The sequence below is a fragment of the Lissotriton vulgaris genome, unplaced genomic scaffold (genome assembly GCF_964263255.1).
Source record: "Lissotriton vulgaris unplaced genomic scaffold, aLisVul1.2 SCAFFOLD_736, whole genome shotgun sequence".
NCBI classification, from domain to species: domain Eukaryota; kingdom Metazoa; phylum Chordata; class Amphibia; order Caudata; family Salamandridae; genus Lissotriton; species Lissotriton vulgaris.
Window position 1 is genome coordinate 420,832 of NW_028243083.1, and position 22,949 is coordinate 443,780.

At 47.9% G+C, this 22,949-nt stretch overlaps 1 protein-coding gene across 2 annotated transcripts in view; it reads left to right on the plus strand.

Annotated features, from left to right (window-relative positions):
* Positions 1 to 22,949, plus strand: part of LOC147668707 (phospholipid-transporting ATPase IC-like) — a 515,423-nt gene that overhangs the window by 288,072 nt on the left and 204,402 nt on the right. For both annotated transcript variants that reach the window (XM_086948491.1, XM_086948490.1), the window contains exon 14: positions 6,285 to 6,328. In XM_086948491.1, coding sequence (XP_086804617.1) covers positions 6,285 to 6,328 — 44 coding nt within the window. The remainder of the gene's footprint in view (positions 1 to 6,284; positions 6,329 to 22,949) is intronic.

Sequence of the window (22,949 nt, forward strand, 5' to 3'; positions counted from 1 at the left end):
CTAGGCCAGCCGCTCGGATACGGGATAATGGTCTACTGTCAGATCCGTTCCCAATCTCACAGGGGTGTCCCCCTATCCCCCCTGCTCTTTGCCATTGCGATGGAACCTCTAGCCACACGCAACAGACATCATACGCCCAGGGGTATCGGGTTCAGTACTAGAAGCCTCCTTATATCGCTGTACACGGATGTACACTCTGTATATTACAGACCCCGCAAGGAATTTAGACATCATTTTAAGAGAATTCATAACATTTGGAGAGTTAGCTGGCATATCCATTGGGCTAAGTCAGTCATGTTTCCCCTGACAGACAACACTAAGGCTGTGATTTCTGAGTTCCCGCTGAAATGGGAGGCTGAGAAGGTCAAATATTTGGGCATCTGGATTAGTCGTGACCTACAGGAGGTATGGAATTTGAATTATGGCCGAGCCATAAATTGGCTGGAAGATAAAGTTACACTATGGGCTAAACTTCCATTATCTTTAGCCGGGAAGATAACCCTGGCAAAAATTGTAGTATTACCTAAATTCCTGTACCTTTTTTATTAATTTGCCGATCATACTTACGCACGCCTTTTTCAAAACATTACGTTCTCTACTGATCTCTGGTGTGGGCGGGTGGGCAGGCTATAGTGTTGTGGGAACTACTGTCCCATCCGTTAAAGCAGGGAGGTATGGGTGCTCCGGATATGAAATTATGTGCACTCTGTGCGCAAGCACAGTTTTTACACTATTTGGTTCACCCAACACCATTTCAGCCCCACATGGCAGTGGAGACAGACGCTGTGGTGCCAGTTCCTATCCGGGTGCACTATACCTGACATATCGATGCAAATTCAACGGTTGTGGGATCCGGCATTGCCCGTTTGGTCAATCCTGCCTCGTTTCTCATGTGCAATGCTTATTTGGTGCGGTGTCCGATTCACATGGTGTGACCCTCAGAGGTGAGGACACACCAATAATGGTGCTGCATTCTACCTCATGTGGCACTGCTGAACCTGTGCTTGTGTCTGTGACCCGAATTGCGTTGTGTGTGACTTGTATCAATGTGCACCGGACATTGTACCTCATGTCCAGGGAGGTACTAAGCATGCAACTCTTCGTTGTGTGGGCCCACAGTTTTCTGATGCATATCAGTGCACACCAGATGTTGTGCCCAGATTGCCTGGGTGCGACTTTGATCGACTTGTGCTAGGCAAGGTGTCTTTCTTCTGAAAGGGGCCCGCTACATTCCCCATTCATCGCTTGTTCCTTTTGGGCCCTCAGTGTGGCGGACCAACTGCCCTCTCCTCACCCAGGCCCCTACGACATTGGGTGGCCAGGTATTATTGCTCAGATCGGGCCTGGGTGATGCCGTGAGGCGCCTAGTAGAACCATTTTGAGTGACCAACTATTGCCTTCTTCCCACTTCTGCTCCGCGTCCTGTGGGTGAACTTCCGGAGTGGTGGCCAAACCCCCCCCTGTTTGATAACTGCTTCCTAATTAGTCCTACTACCTACTTCCCTGGGACCCTGGCTAAGTGTGACTTCCGCCGTGTGTGGCCTAGTCTGGTGGGAGGGCTGGTTATTTCCAATCTGGGCAAAAGGTAGCCAGGGTGAGTTGGAGGATGGAGGAAGGCTTTGGCCACAGGGTCTGCTGTGTGTTACCAATTGACTGGCTGGATATCTGTTGCATTGCACTGCACTACAGTGCTTTGGGGGTATTTGGACTTGCCCGATATCCATTGCATAGCGTATTTTGTGTATCTGTGTGTGTGTATGAGAGTGATAGTTGAGGACTGCTTGTGATTAATGGCACTGGCCAGCGGAGTTGTTACAGGTTGGTTTCTTGCCAGAAGAACACTGCCTTTGACATTTGTTTTATCCATGTGGCCTTGGCCCACAGTGCTGTTTAAAAGTGTTATAATTGTATTTATGTACATATTTCTAATTTCGTAACCTGCGGTGCACACTATGACTGTTTGGTATTGTATTAGAGAATTGCCATGGTAGGCCTAGGTTTGACAACGTGTTGCACCGCATAAGGGTGCTGGGAGGGGGGGTAGAGTAGGATCTTTACCAAGTGAGCACACTACTAATGTAATTTCATCACAGTTCGACCTAGTACTGCTAGTAATTGTGTGATTTATGGCCAGAAATACATGACGTTCATATTGTGTTGATTTATTGTGTGTTGAATACAAAAATCATTTACACACATCCCGTGTGAAGTCTCTTTTGTGACGCTAGGTATATTTTTTGTGAATGCTTTACACATTGCCTCGGTTTTAAGTCTGACTGCTTAGTGCAAGCTACCCAAGGGTGAGCGCAGGCTATACAGTGAGTGTTATAACCCAACCCTGAAGGGAGTGGTAGGTTCTGCTTTAGAAATGTGAATCTGGCAGAAGAGAGGAGGCTGACCCCTCCCACCCCCCGAGCCCCCCCCATTTTCCATTGCCCTTTAGCACCCGAACAGGAGGGAAAATTAGCTAGTCAGGTAGGCATGCCCACCCCCAGGCTAGTACCACCCAAAAGTTGTCCGACCCAGATGTGGGTGCAACTTTTCAGAAATGGCCATCTTTGGGTAGGTACAGTAAGGAATTCTGGGACAGGGGTATGCCCACTACCCTATCGGCTACTACCCTACACTCCCCTAGCGCCCCTAAATTTTGTATTTAGGGAAGCCCCTGGCACCAGAGAATCCTATCCTGGTGACCTATGAAGGACACGGAAGAACAGCAAAAGCAGAAGACTGAGCACCAACCCAGCCGATCAGTCCATTTTTGACCCTAGACCAAAGACTTCTTGTCCTGCAACTGCTGTGCCTCCAAAGTCTGGGTTGACAGTCTGCCTTTAACAAAGACTCAAGAACTCCGATAGAGCTGCTTCCCTGCATCCTGCAGGTACCCCAAACGAACTGTGAGAGTCTGAACTCCTGACGGAAGACTATGGTCTGCTGACGGGGACAAAAATCTGACACCCCGAGCCATCACTGCACCCGTACTCCTGAGACAGAGCTAAAGTGGGCCAACAGTGTAAGGCACCATGGGTTTGCCCACTGTGAACCCTCCAACAACACCTGCAGTATCTGTATGCGGGCCCTCTCTACTGTTACCGGTGATGAGAATCCGATGCCACCAAATGACTCTACCCCTGGTCTTCTCAGCCCATGGAGAAGAGGACCAAAAAGGTGTCGACACTCATCGCAAGACCTGAAGCCACTTGGTGGTTTCCCTGGGCTGACCTCTCAGCTCCCCTCCTCCCCTGCCCCCATAGCCTCTTTCTAGCCCCATCAATCTGCATTGGGCACCTGACGGTGTTTGTAGCACCAGACACCCTGCTCTAGTGCACCTGGAGGTGTTCTGCTGATGCTACCTTGGACCATGTCCCTCTTGGTCCTGTAACCCGAGAGTCTTGTCCTGTAAGTTGCTGCAGAGAACTGGTAAATCGCATATGTTTTTCCTTGTTCAGGTTAACATTGCAGCCTTCATATATTTAATTAAGTATTGACTTTTCGAACTCAAGAGTATTTCTACTCAAAAACATATTTACCTGAACGCCTTGATTCTGTTGCTAAAACAAATACAAAGATACTGGTTATTTTTATAAATTGATGTGGATCTCTTTGAGTTGTGTCTCAGTAATTGACAATTGTGTGTATTTGCAGACATCTTGCAGTCCTCTGTGATAAGCCTACGGCTACTCGACCTCCTAGAAGAGCAGCTTGGGAATTCCATACTATGCCCCTGTCCACTCATAAGGGAAACCCAGGACTCTTACACAATATATCTTATTTTGATATATCCTAGAATAATCCAGCTTTCTACAACAAGTGTTAAGGACTATATAACCCCATATGATAAGATGGGCATATTTATCACCAGAAAGAGATGTGACTGGACCTCTATTGTTCTGGAATTGTCTTGTCGTACAGTGCCGCCATACTACTCTTGGTCTAACCTCCCATTTATCAGTGCAACTCAACTTAAACTCTCCGGTCTCATTACTGTCACTTCATATAACTATTTTTTGAACTTTGCATAATTGTTAATCACTTCCGTCTCCCATGCCCACTTCAAAACCTAAAGCGAAACTGTTTGTATCCCAAAGGGTCAGAAGGATGCCATGAAATATAATGTATGCATATTCATTAGTCCTACCATAATAGTGCAAAGATTCTCAAGATGTACCACATAACAGAGAATGCAATGAAGCCATTGAAAAGACTTTGACTCAGGTGGGGTTCCAGCTTGTTTGTGTGTCTGTGTGTGTATGTACACAGGTGCCAAGGGGGGGGAAGAGATCTCGGAACTCCATTCCAACCTTGAACTTTTTAGGATTCCTTATGGAGCAGAAGTGTCCATTATTATTTCTGACCTCATATAATTGTAAGTTGTCAAAACCAATAGGCATCTCCTTTCAAAATTGTTTTCCGAGCTATTGGCTTTGCAACTACTTGTTAAAGCAGGCATGGCCCAGAAAAAAAAAAACAATTCCTAGATGGCTGCTGGTGCAACACAATGCATACACATGCATAGCCAACTATCTTTGAATAATTTATCTTTTATAAAAACTCATTCCCTAGATTGTTGTCAGTCTGTCACAATATATGCACAACAATTGGTGTCTGATTTGGGCATTGTTTAAGAGAAAAATCATACCGAAATGTCTACAGCTGTGTCCTCATGCTTGCATGTAATTGTTTTCCCATTAAAAAGAAAGCATTTCAAGGCTGGTACACAGGTGTGCACATGGTTCATGATGCACCAGCAATCATTTTGGTATTTTAAAAAAAATGTAATTTACTTTTCCAAGATAGGAGACTGCCAATAGTAGTAAATGCCCCAGTAGCAGTCTACAATTGTAGTGCCCTGAACAAAGCAATTGTATTAATTTAATGTAAAAAAATAAACAATGTTTGCGGTATGTGGAGTGGAGAAACAAAGAAGAGGTAGAAAAGGGAAGTCTTGAGGGAGAATTTAGGGGCAGGCATGTGAGGTAGAATGAGCAGATGGTAGACAACCCAAGGAACCAAGTAAAAATTATGCAACTTGTCCATTCAGAAACATAAAGTAGAAATGCTTCAGGGGCAAAATAAACACAAGGATTGCTCTAGTTTAGGAAAGAGCTGATGATTTTCTTTACCAAACACTGTCGCAAATAAGTAACCGTGAACTTCTGCTCCCAGAACACAGCTTCCTCATCAATCATTTTTTGGCTATATCTTTGAATTTGACCATGTACAGCTCTTTAGTGCCTTAATACAAACATACACACAAGGATCGGAAGGAAACACATTGAATAAGGAGCAGTGAACTGGGATAAACAAGCCATCTACTCATCAACAAGGGGTTGGCACAAAACCAGCTCATGTTTCCTCTAGTGTATCCTCAAATATCATTTGTCTTGAAGAAAGTTTGAAAATATTTTTTGAAAATCTGAAAAGAATAGAGATTGTAGTTTAAATACTATGGTAAGGTATACCTTGGCACAAACGTTAGGCAATAAAAAAAGCCTAAAGGAATAGAAAAGGGGGGACAACAGACCAGAAACATAATTAAAACAAATGGTGCTAAAACAATAACCAAGTCCCATGGTCGGTGGACTGACTGGCCAAAGACCCAACATTTATAATTGCATGCAGAGCCCAATGAAGCCCATAGCCACTCAGAGGAGTTTAAATGAGAGATTGAAAAATATCCCAAGGCTTTAGTAGAACAGCTACAAAAAGATGCATTCTATGGCAGCTAGCACATTTTTGAGTGGCATAGTGTCTTAGCTACTAATACCGAAGGGATCCCATGCAAGAGTACAAGCAACAACTCTAATAATGGCAAGGTGTCCTCTGAACTTCTCTTGTCTTTTGATACTTCCATTTCTGAGAGTCAAATTTGTACTTCGCCTTCAACATTCCACTCCTGGCTGTAAGAAAATGGATATGTAGCAAAGGAAAGTTGTGCCATAGACATAAGTAACTTTCTCAAATTTTAATAGAATTAAACTCAACTTTTGGTTTAAGATTGCTTAGCCACAATTTTGAGTACATTGAGCTTGCAGTGATACATTATGTTTATTAAAAGGTAAGCAGTATTCTAATTTCATTTATTTGCATAATTAACCAACTTAGTTTTTAAAATTTAGATTGTTAGATAGTTTATTAGGATTTTATACATTTTGTGTTTGATTGTACACATTTAGTCTAAGTTATCAACTTTGATTAGATACTTCAAGACACATACTGAACTTCATATATCTCAATCAGCAACAGTGGATAAATTATGTTTTTTTTAATGATTTTACCTTTAGGAACACAGAGGGATTTTTCAGGACATAAAACAGGAAAAAGTGGGGTAAGTAGGCGATGTTTGCAGTTTTGAATTCTAATATATTGTTTATACACAGGTAAATAGCCATGCATGACCATAGACATCTTCCAGAACAAGATGCAGCTTCTTTTTATTACCCATTAGATCATATTATGCAACATGTTGTCAGAATTGCGTTTAGACTCATAACAGTAGCCTAATCATTAACATAACCTCCTTTAGAACATATTTTAATATATTTTAATATTTTGATATAGAATTCATGAGGTAGTCAAGTGGAGGAACTAACACTTCAAAGTTCCTGAGAAATGTGTGATGGAAAACAAAAATGTAATCTGTGTTGCAGCCAGATAGGTGGTTTTTGCCTCCTTGTACGTTAAGGGTTTTGCTACAAGAGTAAGGGGTGACAATAGTCTTTGACAATATATGAGATTGCCCTGTAAAAATTAACATTGAGTGAACCACTTCTTGCTGTACTGGACATGTAGGGATTGAAAGTTGATACATAAGAAATCTTAGTAAACACAACATGATGGACGGAGTGCTGAAACCTTTCAAACACTTACCCCAGTCACAAATCTGGGTTTAATCCATCATTCCTTTGCTCACTGTGCCACCCCAGTTAGGACCCAGCCATATGCAAATCAGTCTTGACCCTGTCTCTCATGGGAATAGTCCAGCCCGAACTGCCAGGTTAGGTCCTCCCTGTGTCATGTAGTTCCTACTAGTCCGTAGGTCCTGTGCATTTTTTGGACAACAAACTAGGGGCTTGGTGAAAAAAACTGATTCTGAACACCCGCATGATATGCTGGCCTATAGACCAGCTAGCGCTCAGTGCCAGCGTAACCCCCCCCCCAACTTACCAAGGAGCGAATGGTTTCTGACAACCAAAGAACATAACCCAGACCCCCAGGGATTGTGGAAATAGTACAGAACCTTTTACTAAGTCACTCGTGCTTACTTATTCTCAGAGAAGTATACAGGGAAGACACAGTGGGACATTTTCAATATATTTATTGAACCAACGTTATTGTTGTGTATATAATACATGTGCTGTAATGATTCGTAGACAGAAGAAGATAAAAGTGATTACAAGAACCAAAATTGTGAATACTAGATCTAGTTCTACCATGTTGCTAAAACAATGAACATATGCTGGCATATAAAACCATTTAGAAAAGGGGGTGGTGATGAACAGAGTGTCTGAGTTAAACAGACCACTCTTACCCAGTCCAAAGATCAGGGCTTGATCCATCACCGTTATTTATCTCACTGCCCCATCCCAGCTCAGAACCTGGCTATATGCAAATCAGTCTGTCCCTGGCCCAGTGCATCATGGGAACAGGGCAGACTAAACTACCAAGCCAATTCTTCACCAGAAAGGAGACAAGCTACCGGGGACCGGTTTCTGGCATTTCAGCCTTCTTCGGCCCGGCTTGCTTGAATCCTGATGGAGCAGTGAGAAAGGGACTCATGTCTGAGTATACCCTGCCACACCTATAGTGGCCAAAAACGATTTAGAAAACCCCTTTTTGTGGCATATAAAACCAGGCAGTTATCAAAACTACTCCTACAATGCGAACCCTACTCTAAGGGTACCTAATGTGTGTGTAGGTGTAGAGCCAAGAATCCCCCCATGGGACGATCCAACCTCATTACCTGGAGGAAGAGTGAAGGACCCCATCTTGGTCACGAACTGGACACCCCTCATGAGATAGCAGACCACTGCTTGGTGAACTCTGGAAACAGACAGTGATGCAGAGGAACTAATACATATATACTTCTATAGGGGGAAAAAACAAATTAGTCCCTATCAATGAGTCCTCAATGTCTACAATTAGTTCCTTTATACCAATATACACTCCAAAAACGGTTGTTAAAGGAAATATTTTATGTTTTATGTTGCTAAACACACATAAAGATACATACAAAACATGAACATAAATACAAACATTAACAAATCCTTCCTACCCATTGTCTTTACATACGGATGCTAAAAATAAACAAAAAACGTAATTCAAAAACAGCAATCCTAGATAGAGGGAAGTAGTCCATTACACACTCGAGGAAATCCATCAACCCTCCACTGGTACAAGAAATGTGTAATCACAATCTTTTATGTATTATTCATAATCTGTCAGACTCCTCCATGATGCAAGGTCGATGCATTTCGCCCCATTCATACGGGCCTCATCAGGACAGAGGAGACAAGAAATGGCAATGCCTAGGTACTAACTGAGGAAAAATCAATCAAAAATACTCTCGATCTAGGGGTCTTCGGTATGTGCAGAAAACAGTAGGAGCTCCTCTTTAGGACTTGTCACTGAAAACTATGGAGTTATGAGCGTGGAGGTCCCTGCACACTAAAGAGAAATATCCACTTATATTTTTTATTTATTTTTAACTTATAAGGCGCACAGCTACCGGCAGTGGGTTTCCCGGTGCCAAGGGACAGAATAAGAGAAGTAAAAGAGAGCAACCGTAGATCATTGCCAAAAGAGCCATGTCTTGAGTCCTTTGCGGAAGCAGAAAAAGTTGGTTTCAGTTTTCAATGCAGCAGGCAGAATGTTCCAAAACATAGGACCTAAGTGGGAAAATGAGCGGCCACCCATTTTTACCAGCCTAAATCTGGGAATTACAAAATCACCTTTGCAAGAAGATCTAAGAGAACAAATAGGGTAGTAAGCTTGAATGAGTTCCTGTAGGTATGCAGGGGCCGTGCCTTGTTTGATCTTGAATATGTAGCAGAGAGCCTTGAACTTAATTCTGCTGGCAATCCTAAGCCAGTGAAGGTCATGAAGTGATTGGGAGATAGAGGCTCTCCACGGAACATGGCATAGGAGTCGTGCAGCCGCATTCTGCACAACCTGAAGTTTTCTAAGAGTTGCTTGATCAGCTCCTAAATAAAGAACATTACCGTAGTCCAGGCAGGAAACAACTAAGGTCTGGACCACCGTCCTCTATGTGGAAACAGGGAGCATCCAAATAATTTTGTGGAGCCATCTTAAAATAGTAAAGCAGGTGGAAGCCACCTTTACTACTTGCTGCCGCATAGAGAGATTCTCATCAATGAGAAATCCGAGTTTGCGGACCTGGGCAACAGGTTGGGGAATAGCACCCATTTCTTTAGGCCAATGTTGAGGGCCCCATGAGCTCTTCCCTTTGCCCAGGATGACAACCTCGGTCTTGTCCCCATTAAGTTTTTAAAAGTTGTTACGCATCCTTTCTGAGACCTTAATCAGTCCTTGTTTAAGAGCTGAGATGTTGCCATCTTCCACAGTAGAGAGAGAAACGATAATTTGCGTATCATCGGTGTACAAAAATAACGTAAGGCCAGCTTTCTCCACAATAGTGGCAAAGGGTCTAACGTAGATATTAAACAATAGAGGACTCAAGATAGACCCCTGGGGTACACCGTACGCTGAAGAACACATTTTGGAAGAGGCTTTCGCAGAAAATACCTGGAAGGTGCGGCCGTTTAGGAAGGAGGCCAGCCAAGCCAATGCAAGGCCCTCAACTCCCAAAGACCGAAGAGATGCGAGAAGGATAGAATGCGACACCGTATCAAAGGTCGCACTCAGATCGAGTAATATGAGTGCAGATGTTTCTCCGCGATCAATAAAGTGAAGCAATCTCTTGGTAACTCCCAAAAGAGTTGTTTCAGTGGAGTGATTGGCCCTAAAGCCAGATTGAGAGGGATGTAAGAAGCCCAAACTTGCCACAAAATGGGTAAGCTGTTTATTAATAGGTCTTTCCAGAACCTTGGAGATAATAGGCAACAGAGAGATAGGCCTGTAATTTGATAGTTTAGAAGGGTCAGCTCCAACCTTTTTTAATAGTGGAATGATCACTGCATGTTTCCACTCAGGTGGTACAAGAGCCTTTCTCAAAGAAGATTTAAGAAGCTCCTTCAAAACACAAAGGGAGTCCAGACTGAGTTGTTTCAGAATTTTGATCGGCAAAGGATCGCGCGGGCAGCCCGATTTAATACTTTCCAGACAAAGAGCAAAATATGTCATCCAAAGGAGACCAGACAGCAAGTTTAGCTGCGGAGTCAGACACGCTACTATAAATGGGTTTGGGGAGCAGAGTGGATTCCCCTGGGGGGACGGAGGAGCCCAGAGAATCCTAGATAAGCTCAACCTTTGCAATGAAGAACTCCGCAATTGAGTCACATTGCGCCTCATCTAGAATCGGTGGAGTAGGGACAGTGTCAGAGCCTGTCAACTTCTTTACACCTGAGACGAGCGTACGGGAGCAATTTTGGGCGTGTGTAACAGTATTAGCAATATAGGTGGCTCTTGCCAATTTGCACAGTTTATGATATTCTCTGAGGGTGCCTTTATAGTCAACTTCAAGGGCAGGAGAATAGAAACACCTCCATATCCTCTCCAGGACCTTACATTTAGATATCATGGCCTTTAGGTTCTCTGAAAACAACGGAACTGGGAGACGGTGAGGCAAAGAGTATTTGGGCACCAGAGGAAGAGAAGTATTAACAGCAACAGTAAACCAGTTCGAAACAGCCGAATCGAACAAGTGTAATGACAAACTGGTGTCTGGCAAGTTCCTGGATAGGAGAGCATTTAAATCTTCAACGTTGAGCTTGCCCCAACGTCGAAAGCTCTTATGAGTATCTGCACAAACTTTTTTTCCAACCCCCGGGAGTGACTGAGGAATTGAACTGCAAAATGGCCAGACCACTCTAGGGGGAGAGCAGAAAAACAGTTAAACAGGAGATTGGAAAGAATAGGGTCCAGTAAGTGCCCTGCCATATGTGTAGGTCCTGAATTACATAGGAAAATATTAAGGGCTTTTAAGTCGGATAGAAAAGATTTACTAATATTACATTGCGAGTCGTCTAAATGTAAATTAAGGTCACCAAGAATGGTGAAATTAGCAGCTTTTAACAGAGGGACAATGGCTTCTATAGGGCAAATGTCCCATATGTAGAAGTTAAGACTTCATAAAAAATCTTCAAACTCGCTCATCCTGCACCATGTACTGTTAATTAAACAACACAGTGGGTGGCTGCTGAAGTACGAAAGTGCTCTCGGCGGAGTCTTCCATGCTTTCAGCTGCGCCCTCCATATCGGAATATTCCGGGGTGAACTCTCAGCATGCACGGACCTCTGGTGTCAGCTGGAGTGCCTCCTTTGCTAATCTATTGGGATGCTAATCTTTTAATCTAATAGGTCCGCCTGCTCCTCCTCTAGCCTCAGTAATGCCACATTGGACAAGATCTCCCCTATGAGGTCCCCGGCATCCCGCTATTTGCTTTAGTGTAGTTCTGTATAGTAATCTAGGAACAACCTATTAATTCCTAGTTCAGTGTACACCGACCCTCCCGTTGGGGTTGTCAGTCCCAATATAGGCGAGCCCCGGGGATTTCGGTTAGCTAGCCATGCCAATAAAGGGCCCGCTTTGTCCACGTCCGCATGCACCCGTGCCAGATAGGACTTGTGGTCAAAGCAGCGCAATTGCTCCACCTGCGCGGCTACTGCCTCCTTAGCTTCCAAAACTTCCCTTTGTGCGCCCGGAGTCTACGGGCGATTCCTTTCGGCTGTTCGCAAACATTGTTCTGCTGTCTTGATATCATGTACAAGTGTCTTCCGTACCCCCACCATTTTAGTGATATAGGCCCCGTGTTACCACCTTAAAGGCATCCCACTCTAGTGCCAATGTTGTTGCTGTGCACTAGTTCTTATCAAAATATACTGGGTGATGCCTACCCTAATTTCCCCACGGAAGACAGGGTCCTCCAGTGCCTCGGGTCGTCACCTCCATGTCGGTACCACGGGTCTCTCCCGGGTCCAACGTATAGTTACTAGTAATGGGTTGTGGTCTGAAAGTGTTCTCATGAGGTATTCACTGTTGCACACTTTAGAATGGATGTCGGAGTAACAGTATTGCGTCGAGTCGCACATGCAGCTCGTGCAGAGCAGAAAAGTAGAAATAATCCTGCTCTTCTAAATGATGCGCGTGCCACGTATCCACCAACCTCCATCTCTCTTGCCCTTCACGCCTAACCATGGAGAATCTATGTATAGGTGCGTCGGGCAGTGGGGGGGTGGGATCTATCCATCGTGGTGTCCGCTATGGAGTTGAAGTTCCCTCCCATTAATAGTGGCCCAGTCAGGTCTGGTGCTAGTCTCCCAGATAGATGACTAAAAAAGGGGACCTGATCCTTGTTAGGGGCATATATACTACACAGTGTTACATCCACGCCATTAAGGCGACCCGCCACTGTCACAAACCTCCCTTCCAGATCCACCACACTGTTTGTCAGTTGGAATGGGGCTCCTGTTCTTATCCATATTAGCGATCCCCTTGCAAAAGCTGAATATGCCGTATAAAAAAAGTTGCCCTCTCCACCTGCGTTCCAGCGCCATTCCCTCTGTTTGATTTAAGATGCGTTTCCTGGAGGAAAGCTAGATGAAACCCCCTACGCACCAGATAAGCATGCACCTTATGGCGTCTAACCATCGTGGTAGCCCCTGTACATTCCAGGTTATACATTTCAAAACAAATAACGCCCCCATGTCGCATTCCAATTCTCTCAGACGACCGCCCACTCCCAAACCACTTATAGGGTAGTTCTTCTGGACCCAAGTTAAGTAGGGGCCAACATCCTCAGAAGCACCTGTGGTTTTGGGTTGCCTGCCCTGGTGTATCCAGGTGTAGAGGTGCTGGTAGCAAGGGTAGCCTTGAACGCTACAGCTGAAGTCTATGAAGAGACCTGTAAGCAGAATACTACTGCAAGTGGGGACTTTGGGGCAAGTCTGATTAACCCCAACGGGGGTTCAGTTCTTGATGGTCTCTGGAACAATGGTGCACCGTCGGTAGGCTCAAACGTAGGGTGGGGAGGCTCGGGTGCAGTGATGTTTCGTCTGGCTAGTCGCTTGCGTTAGGGGCTCTCACTTTTAGGGTCGACCTGGAGATTGGGGCAAAACAGGACAGTAGGGCCACTGTCGGTGCTGACTTTGGTGATGCTGAAGTCCCTAGTCAGTAGGTCAGTCTTGTTGGTGTCCGGGCTGGATACTGAACACGCCTTGGCTGCTTCAAGGAGTCTGGTATCCCAGGAATTAGTATAGGGTGGCTTCTAGGGGTCCTGGCATCTCCAAACTTGGATGGGGAGATGGATAGGACCTCCATTAGCATGGTGAGCAGGATATCTGCTGCGTTAGTGGACCAGGTGGTCAGCAGATAAGTGAACCGGCTGTTCTGGTCTGTGGCTGCAGGGAAGCGGCTACTCCACTGATGCAGATGCTGATGGGTTGGCAAAGTGTTGGCAGCTCTTCAAGGCTTTTAAAGGATGCACAGATGCAGGACGAGTCAGGTCTTTGCAATTGTTGATGCAGGCAGGCTTGGCACCAAGTCCACAGCTAGCCTTCGGTTCTTGCAGTCTTCAGCTCTTCTTTGTCCTTCTCCTTGTCCAGGTCTGGGCGAAGCCAAGATCACATATTAAAGGCGGCATGAACATGGAAGTCCCTGGCCTTGATATGCTAAACCACTAGCCAGCTGGAGGAGGTGAGAACGGCTTCCTCTGGAACAGGCTTTGTTTCTAGCCTCAGAGTGTGGGCTCTCACCTGCAGGGGGTCAGAAACCTGTCTGTGGTGGCAGGGTGGACAATACCAGTCAGCCAGCACACTAGTAGGTTTCAGGGGGTACCTATAAGATGCCCTCTTGGTGCAGGTCATAATAAAGCAAATGCTGGAATCAGTATGGATTTATTAAAACAAGGTGTTTAACACCAAACACCGTAGGTTTCAGGGAAGCCATCCTGTAGCTGGGGATCTCGTAATGACCAGTGGCTAGTACATACACTTAAGATAGCTTCCCTGTCCTCTTGTATCATCTAGTAATTGAACTAGATAGAACAGGGACAAATCTGCTACTGCTATTGTGTCCTCATCCATAATATAATGCACCCTGCCTTAGGGCTACAAGGCCTGCTGTCGGGGTGACTTGCATATATCCCATGCAATTACCTTTGCATACACAAAGTGAGTGTGCCATGTCGTGCTTTCCATCATGGCTTGCACAATGGCATGCAGCCTGTAGTGACAGGCTGTAGGCAATTTGTATGGGGGTCCCTTATGGTGGCATAATACATGCTGCAGCCCTTAGGAACCCTCTTTAGTACCCATGCAATAGCTACAAAGGTACCACTTTCTAGGGATTACACAGGTGTTAAAGTGTGTCAGTTGTGTGACATTTAGACCGTTTTACCTTGTTTTAGGGAAGGAACACTGGCAGGGGGACATGGTTAGCAGGATCCCAGTGCACATCAGTCAAAAATCATCGGAACCAATGACAAAAAGGGGCACTTTTCTACATCTATTCCAGCAGTTTGGCAAATCTTCTTCAGCACCCTAAATGATAGAGTTGCAGTTGAGTGGGGTGGACCTAAGAACCTAACTAGAACCTCACATAAGAGGATTAGGATCCTGGGAATCTGAGCCAGAACTGTCCCACTGCTGCTAAGAAGCTGGTGGAGGATTACCTTGGGGGGCACATTTTTAGGCCTGGGCGGAGCTTGCGGAGTTTCACTCCGCAGAATTCCACAGAGTGACTGAAAAGCTGCTGAATTCTTCATACCCGAATGCTGTGTAGGGCTTCCTTTATAAAAACTGCCATGAACAACCAGCAGGGGGAGTTGTTGCAGAAGGAAATATTAATCCATGGCAGCTAGAGAAGTGTTTTTTGTTTTTGTTTTTTTTGTTGCCAGGTTGGTACCATCACAGCAGAGTTCTGTTGCTGAGGGTCAGATCTTTGTACACAGTGAGTGTCACGGAGGGTTCTACCGTCCTGATTCCTTCGGATACGGTCGCTCCCCAACGCTACTCCCTGCCCTGCGAGATCGAATTTGGTATCGTAGCTGCCTGCATTGACCATCACCGCATTGCTTATTGCGCTAGATCGCCTTAATTGGCAGCTCTTCTGTTTAGCGCAATATCGCCGATTTCACCAGCTCATTTACATAATAACGCGTCGCTAGTGCCAGTCTGTTGCATAGACCATTACTGCATTGCTTGCTGTGCCAATTTGTTGCCTGCACTGACCATTACGGCATTGCTTATAGCGCTAGATCGCCTTAATTAACAGCTCCACTGTTTAACGGTGTTCTGCCGTTTTGACGAGCTCATTTGCATATTACCGCGGCGCTAGGCTGCAATAACGCGCTGCTACGCTCTGTTTATCTGTGTTGCCTGTGCTCTGTATTTTTGTGCCTGGTTGTGCCCTGTGCCGGCTCCACTACCTTAGTGATAGCGTTTTTATGATCATAGTGTGCCCCAACCCGTTCTTCGAATTTGGGCTGACTGCCATTTTGTGTCTTCCTGTTGTTGTTGTTGTGCCTCCCTGCCTTGATCTCCGCCCCGCTCCCGCCTCCCAGCTGCTCCCCCTCGCCCCTCCCCCTCCACCTTCCACTTATGACAGTAGCTCCCGCGCGCAGCGTTCACGCGCAGCGACCGCGCCCAATCCGCGCCGAAGGTGCGCCAAAGATAAACCAGTCTACGCCCGTCCGCGCCTGGACCGCGCCCAGCGCCAGACCCCCTGCCCCTCGCGCTCCCCAGCCCTCCCGCATTACCTACGATGCCGCCACCCTCCTAGCCCTTAACCCCGGTCGCGCCCCCCAACTGCGTCCAAGCCGCTCCTGGACACACCCATGGACCTTTCTCTTGCTACTCCTGCAAATTCATCGGCACCGACAACCTCTCCGCTACGACCACACCACAGATTCCCGACCCCAATCACCTACAATGCATCCTTCTCAACACCCGATCGGTCCACAGACACGCTATTGACCTATGGAATCTACTAGACACCATCTCTCCAGACGTCGCCTTCCTAACAGAAACATGGATGAACGCTTCCTCCGCCCCAGACATCACCATTGCCATCCCTGAAGATTATAAGATCACACGCAAGGACCGTACAGGCCACACAGGAGGAGGAATCGCTATCGTCCATAAAAAATCAATCCACATCTCTACCAGCTCTGACGTCCACCTCGCCAACTCTGAACACCTTCACTTCCAGATCCACATCGACCCCAAGACCACACTCAGAGGCACCCTCCTCTACAGACCACCAGGACCCCGCGCAAAATTCAGTGAAGACATCACGGACTTCATCACTCCACACGCGCTCCCCTCCAAAGATTACATCCTTCTGGGAGACCTCAACTTTCACCTTGAAAAGAACAACGACCGCAACACCACCACCCTCTTGGACAACCTCGCCAACCTCGGACTTAAACAACTGGCCACTTCCCCCACCCACATCGCAGGTCACACACTCGACCCAATCTTCACCTCCAGCAATCATGTCTCCTTCAGCCATACTACGGATCTCCTCTGGACTGACCACAGCTGCGTTCACTTCACCTACAACAAGCCGAAACCCATCAACCACCTCCAACCAACTCTGCAAAGAAACTGGAACAAAATCACCATCGACCAGATCTCCTCATCGCTCCTTCTAAACACCCCAGCCCACTCTTCTAACCCAGACCAAGCCACCACCAACTTCACCCTATGGTTATCCAACACCGCCGACACCTTAGCACCACTGAAAAAACATCAAAGCAAACCTGGCAGCAAGAAGGCCTCATGGTTCAACGATGATCTTAAGAAGTCCAAGAAACTCTGCCGCTCCCTTGAAAAGGCCTGGAAAAAAGACCCAACCACTAGCACCAAGGACGCCTTCAAAAACGCCACCCGCTCACACCACCAACTAATCCGAAAGGCCAAGAAAACAGCATTCAAGGATCGACTAGACAACAACGCCCACAACAGCAAGGAACTTTTCAACATCGTCAAGGAATTTACCAATCCCTCGGCCAACTCCAACGACATCACCCCCTCTCAAGCCCTCTGCGACTCCCTAGCCTCATTCTTCCACAACAAAATTGCAGACATCCACAACAGCTTCGACAACCAACCCGGAGACCAACCCACCCAACCATATGATGAACATTCTCCCCCCTTGAACACCCTTAACGACTGGAACCCAATCTCCACTGAGGACACCATCCGCCTGATGAACTCCATCCACTCAGGATCCCCCACAGACCCATGTCCTCACCACATCTTCAACAAAGCAGACTCCGTCATAGCACCGCACCTCCGAGACGTCATCAACTGCTCCTTCAACTCCGCCACCTTCCCGGAAAGCTGGAAACACGCTGAACTCACCACCCTTCTGAAAAAACCCACAGCGGACCCCACCGAACTCAAAAATTACCGCCCAATATCACTCCTTCCTTTCCCGGCCAAAGTCATTGAGAAAGCCGTCGACAACCAGCTCGCCGCTTTCCTCGAAGCCAACAAATCCCTCGAATCCTCACAATCTGGCTTCCGAGCAAAACACAGCACTAAGACCGCCCTCATCGCAGCCACAGATGACATTCGAACACTACTGGACAATGGAGACACATTCGCCCTCATCCTCCTCGACCTCTCTGCAGCCTTCGACACAGTCTGCCACAGCACCCTTTTACAACGCCTCAGAAACATCGGAATACAAGGAAAAGCACTTGAATGGATCACCTCGTTCCTCACCGGAAGAACCCAGAGAGTCCGCCTTCCACCATTCAAGTCCGAGGCCACTGAAGTCATCTGTGGCGTACCACAAGGATCCTCACTCAGTCCCACCCTCTTCAACGTATACATGAGCCCCCTCGCGGCCATCGCACGCCAACACAACTTCAACATCATCTCTTACGCGGATGACACTCAACTGATCCTATCTCTCACCAATGACCCCAGCACCGCCAAAACTAACCTACACGAAGGAATGAAAGAAGTTGCCGAATGGATGAAACACAGCCGTCTGAAACTGAACTCAGATAAAACAGAAGTCCTCATCTTAGGTACATCCCCCTCTGCATGGGACGACTCTTGGTGGCCGGAAGCCCTTGGAAAAGCACCCATCCCGACAGACCACGCACGGAACCTAGGCGTTATCCTGGATTCTTCACTTTCAATGAATAGACAAGTCAGCGCCGTATCCTCATCCTGCTTCAACATTCTTCGCATGCTCAAAAAAACATTTCGCTGGATCCCCACCGAAACCAGAAAAACAGTCACCCATGCTCTGGTCACGAGCCGACTGGACTACGGAAACACCCTCTACGCATGTACTACCGCGAAACTCCAACGAATCCAAAACGCCTCAGCCAGGATCATTAGACATCCCGCGTAACGAACACATCTCTGGTCACCTGAAAGACCTCCACTGGCTACCCGTCAATAAGAGGATCACTTTCCGACTGCTAACCCACGCACACAAATCACTCTACGACATCGGACCAGAATGCCTCAACTCACGACTGTCCTTCTACACCCCCTCCCGCCAACTACGTTCTTCCAGCCAAGCCCTCGCCACTGTACCTCGCATCAACAAGACAACCATGGGAGGCAGATCCTTCTCATACCTGGCTGCTAAAACATGGAACTCACTCCCCACTTACCTTCGCCTTACCCAGAACCACCTAGCATTCAGAAAGCAACTTAAAACGTGGATATTTGACAAGTAATCCTCTTCCCCTCCCTAAGCGCCTTGAGACCCTCTGGGTATGTAGTGCGCTATATAAATTCTTTGACTTGACTTGACCTTGGCGTGTGATCCAAGCAGGATTCAGACCATAACAGTGCACACTATAGACAATGCACTGTAATCACATGCAAGGCTCTGCCCCACATAGGCAGAGGCAACTGCTATGTAGTGTGCCATTTACCCTGCGTTGCCCCCTCCAAAACACGTCATCATAATTTTCTCACCTACATGACCATTATTTAAACCCCCATCTCTCCTGTGTTTCCTCTGGTATTCTCCCCCTCCTACCACTGTCTTCCTCCTCTGCTCTCTTTTCACACTCTAAATCTCTCACCTACTGCTGTTGTCTTGTCCCTCTTCACTATTATCTCACCAAGGGAGCAGCCAGACAAAATAAATACCCTCCACAACTTGGACCGCATCCAGAATGGCTGAGAATATGATCGTTTCTCCCTAAAAAGGTTATTCTTTCATATTTTCCACCTTTTCTCTATTCACCCCCTTCTTCTAGGGAGCCCTTCCTTTAATCCCCCCGTTTTTCATCTCTCCTCTCCCTTCCCAGGTCTCGCTTCTCCTTTTATCGGTCTTCCCTCTTCCATTTACATCCCTTACCTCTTTCTTTAGACTTACTCCACATTTTTTTACAGCTCTGTCCTGCCTACCCCTTTTTTATTTACAACTACCACTTCTTCTCTCTTCCCCTCCTGCTTATCTTGCCCAATCTCTCACTTCCAATCACTCTTTCGCCTCGCTCCTCATATCTCATCCATCTTTCTGTTCCATTTTTCTGTTCTCTTTTCTCACCTGTAACGCCTCTTCCCATTTCTTTCTTTTTATAGCACCCCTTGGGGGGGGCGTGGCTTGCAAGCCATGTGCACGGACGTGTGCCGCTAGAGCTTCGGCGCTGATCCGGGCAAAATCCTGACAAATTTGCCTTGGGGACCCCTAATTGGACAACCGGAGGTGTGCTTCCATCCCCTGCCTCCCTTGACACCGACCGGAGTGTGGAGAAACGGCTTGCAACACCGAGCCAGTAGCGGTGCGGCCCTAGACGGAAGTGCGAAAGGGGAAGCCGGGACCCACAGTGCGAGGTGCAGCCGCCCGGCCTGCAGCTGCGGTCACCGGAAGTGTCGGAAAGCTCCCGATCGAGACCCCACGGAAGGCGGTGGAGGACTCTATGTGCGACCGAGGATCCTCGGAGGGCCCCCCCCTACCCCCCCCGGAGGTGACCACGTGCAGAGGTTAGGTGCGGCGTGGCCGCCACCGAGGGGACATTCGGGCCGCGAGGCATACGGAGACGCTGACCACACGGGGACGCCGGCGGGCGGTGCCCCGAGACATAGGGACTGACTGCCGAGTGGAGCTGCAGAATCAGTGTTGGAGGTGAGGGGGCTCCCCCTCCGTATCGTCACCCTCTGGCCCTGAGATCTCCATTGGCCTCCCTGCACTGAGAGGACACCGGGGGCGCTCCCCGGTGGGGGGTTGATTACTGAGACTGCACGTGGGCCCAAGAGGTCCTGATTCACCCCCTGGAGGGGGGCGACGCATAGGGGGAGCTGGGCATTGCTGGACACAGACGGAGGAGGCCACTGGAAGGAGATTTTGTTCTTTCTCCCCCCCCTCATATATCCTTAGGAGGTGCACAGGACGTGGTGCATTGCGGCATTGCCGCCGCGCGTCCCTGTGACGGCCTGTGGGGGAGACTGCGTTCGAGGCCGACATATCTGCTGCGACACCCCTCCGTCCTGCGGACGTCTGGCCTAGCGGCCCCCACCTGGACTCTGTCTGGCAGGGAGCCGCTGAGGTGGACCCTTCCCAGAGGACTATACACGGGAAGACGCACAGGGCCTATCACTGAGGACTACATATATCGCCAAGCATTGGGGACCGAGACTACTGTGCCAATGGCCCGTAAGGGGGTGAAGCAGGCAGAGAACCCTGGAAGATTTCCGACGGCCACCACAATGCCACCAGCCACCGAAAATGGGGCGCCGCAGCAGCCTGGGACGGAGCGCCAAGCGGAGGCACCTCACTTAGATAAGTTGGCCATTATCCTGAAAGAAATCAGGGACTCCAGAGCGGTCCTGGAACAACAGATGGGCACCCTGACGACAAACTTATCCCTTCTGAGGGTGGACCATGGTAAATTGGCGGACAGAGTCATGGTTAGGGCCTATCCGTTGGCGCGCTCATGCCAATGGTGGCGGACCATACGGTCTCCATACAACCGCTCCAAACTCAGATGGCCTCTCTCATGGACCAGGTGTAGGCCCCGGAGGGCCGTAACCGCCTGAATAACATCCGCGTTATAGGCCTTCCGGTGAAATGGGAGGGCCCTCAGGCGGCGGATTTTATAGAGCAGTGGTTTCGAGATCACGTAGCGGAGGATGGCCTCTCTCCGCACTTCTGCGTGGAAAGGCGCACAGGATTCCGACTGGCAGGCCAGATCCCGGACGACCACCGCGCCCATTGATAGTCCGGATTTTTAACTACCGAGATAGGGATGTTCTGCTGCAAAAGGCCCGGGAGAAGTCCCTTATCCAGTATGAGAATCACAAAATCTCCCTCTATCCGGACTACACTGACCTGGTTCAAAAACGTTGTTCCTCCTACCTGGACGTGAAGAAGAAACTACAAAACGCCAACCTCAAGTACGCATTGCTGTTTCCGGCCCGTTTAAAAATCCTACACGACAGGAAAACGCACTTCTTCGAGAGTCCTGCAGATGCTGAGGAATGGTTGGAGGTGATGGGCATAGATGGGAGGAGGGACCCTCGCAGGAATCTTATGTCGGGCGAGTGAGGAGGTCTCGAGACAGGAGTGGGACGGAGGTCCCCAAACCACGACAGAATGGAAGGAGCCACGGCCCGTCAAAGACTCAACAAAAGGAGATACAACGGGACGCTTTGGAGGTGGCAGGCACATTTAGAGAGGACTCCCAGAAGATATTGACAGACTTGGAGGACAGCACGATCCACTCGGACTCGGACCACAGTGTACTGCTGTCCCCCAATGTCATGCCTGGCACTGCAGACGATGTGATGGACAATTGTGGAGGGGAAGACCGGGCCGACAGCAGCTGAACGGCCTAAGAACCGTATCGTATTCCCTACTAGTTTGTTCATCTGTTGTATTATTGCTGATGATGGTTTGGAGAAGGGAGGCAGAGGTAACAAACGTGGTAGACACTGTTATTCGCAGAATATATCCTGATGTTCTAACTGTATGGTCGCGACCACGTGTAAGGAGTAGCTGCAACACGGGCGACTTGATATTCCAATTTCTTTGACTATTGGTAACATGGCCCCTTGACGGCAGCCGTAGAGCTTGCGGAGCCCATTGGGCTGAAGGTACAGATATCAATGGCGCTCGACCACCCCCCCCCCCGACGGCGAACGCACGGGATTCTTGGTCCTATTACGCTTTGTTACATTGTTGGGCTCAGCTTGGTTTTTAGGCTGCGCCGTTAGAGTTCACGGTTTTTGTATTTTGGGTGGGGGGAGGGTAGTTTCCTGGAGACGTTCATATGGGGTTCGAAACGGAAGGCGGTTGAGGTTGCATGTACGGTACACATATGAACATGGCTGACGCGGTGGGGAAATATAACATCACGACCTGGAATGTGAGAGGGCTGGGGGTGGTTCAGAAGCGACACCGAATTCACGCATTTCTGCTGCGTCACCACACGCAGATTGCATTTATACAAGAATCCCACCTCACGGCCTCCGAAGCTCTTAAAATGCGGAAGAAATGGAGGGGTACAATTCTGACCACGACGTATTCCGCTTTCTCTAGGGGCGACAATATGGATTAGACACGGTACACCATTCCTCGAAGCAGAAAGGAGAGTAGATGACCAGGGATGGTATATCTTAGTGAAGGGCACACTAGACCATACACCAGTGGTACTCTGATGTGTATATGCTGGCGCTAGCCGACTGGACGGACACCCCCTGGGTATTAGGGGGGGATTGGAACATGATCATGGATATCGACAAAGACAGGTCACACCCTCCCCTACAAATGGCAGGTGTCTCCAAACTGACGGAATTGTTTTGCACTTGGGCGACTGGCTGGGGCC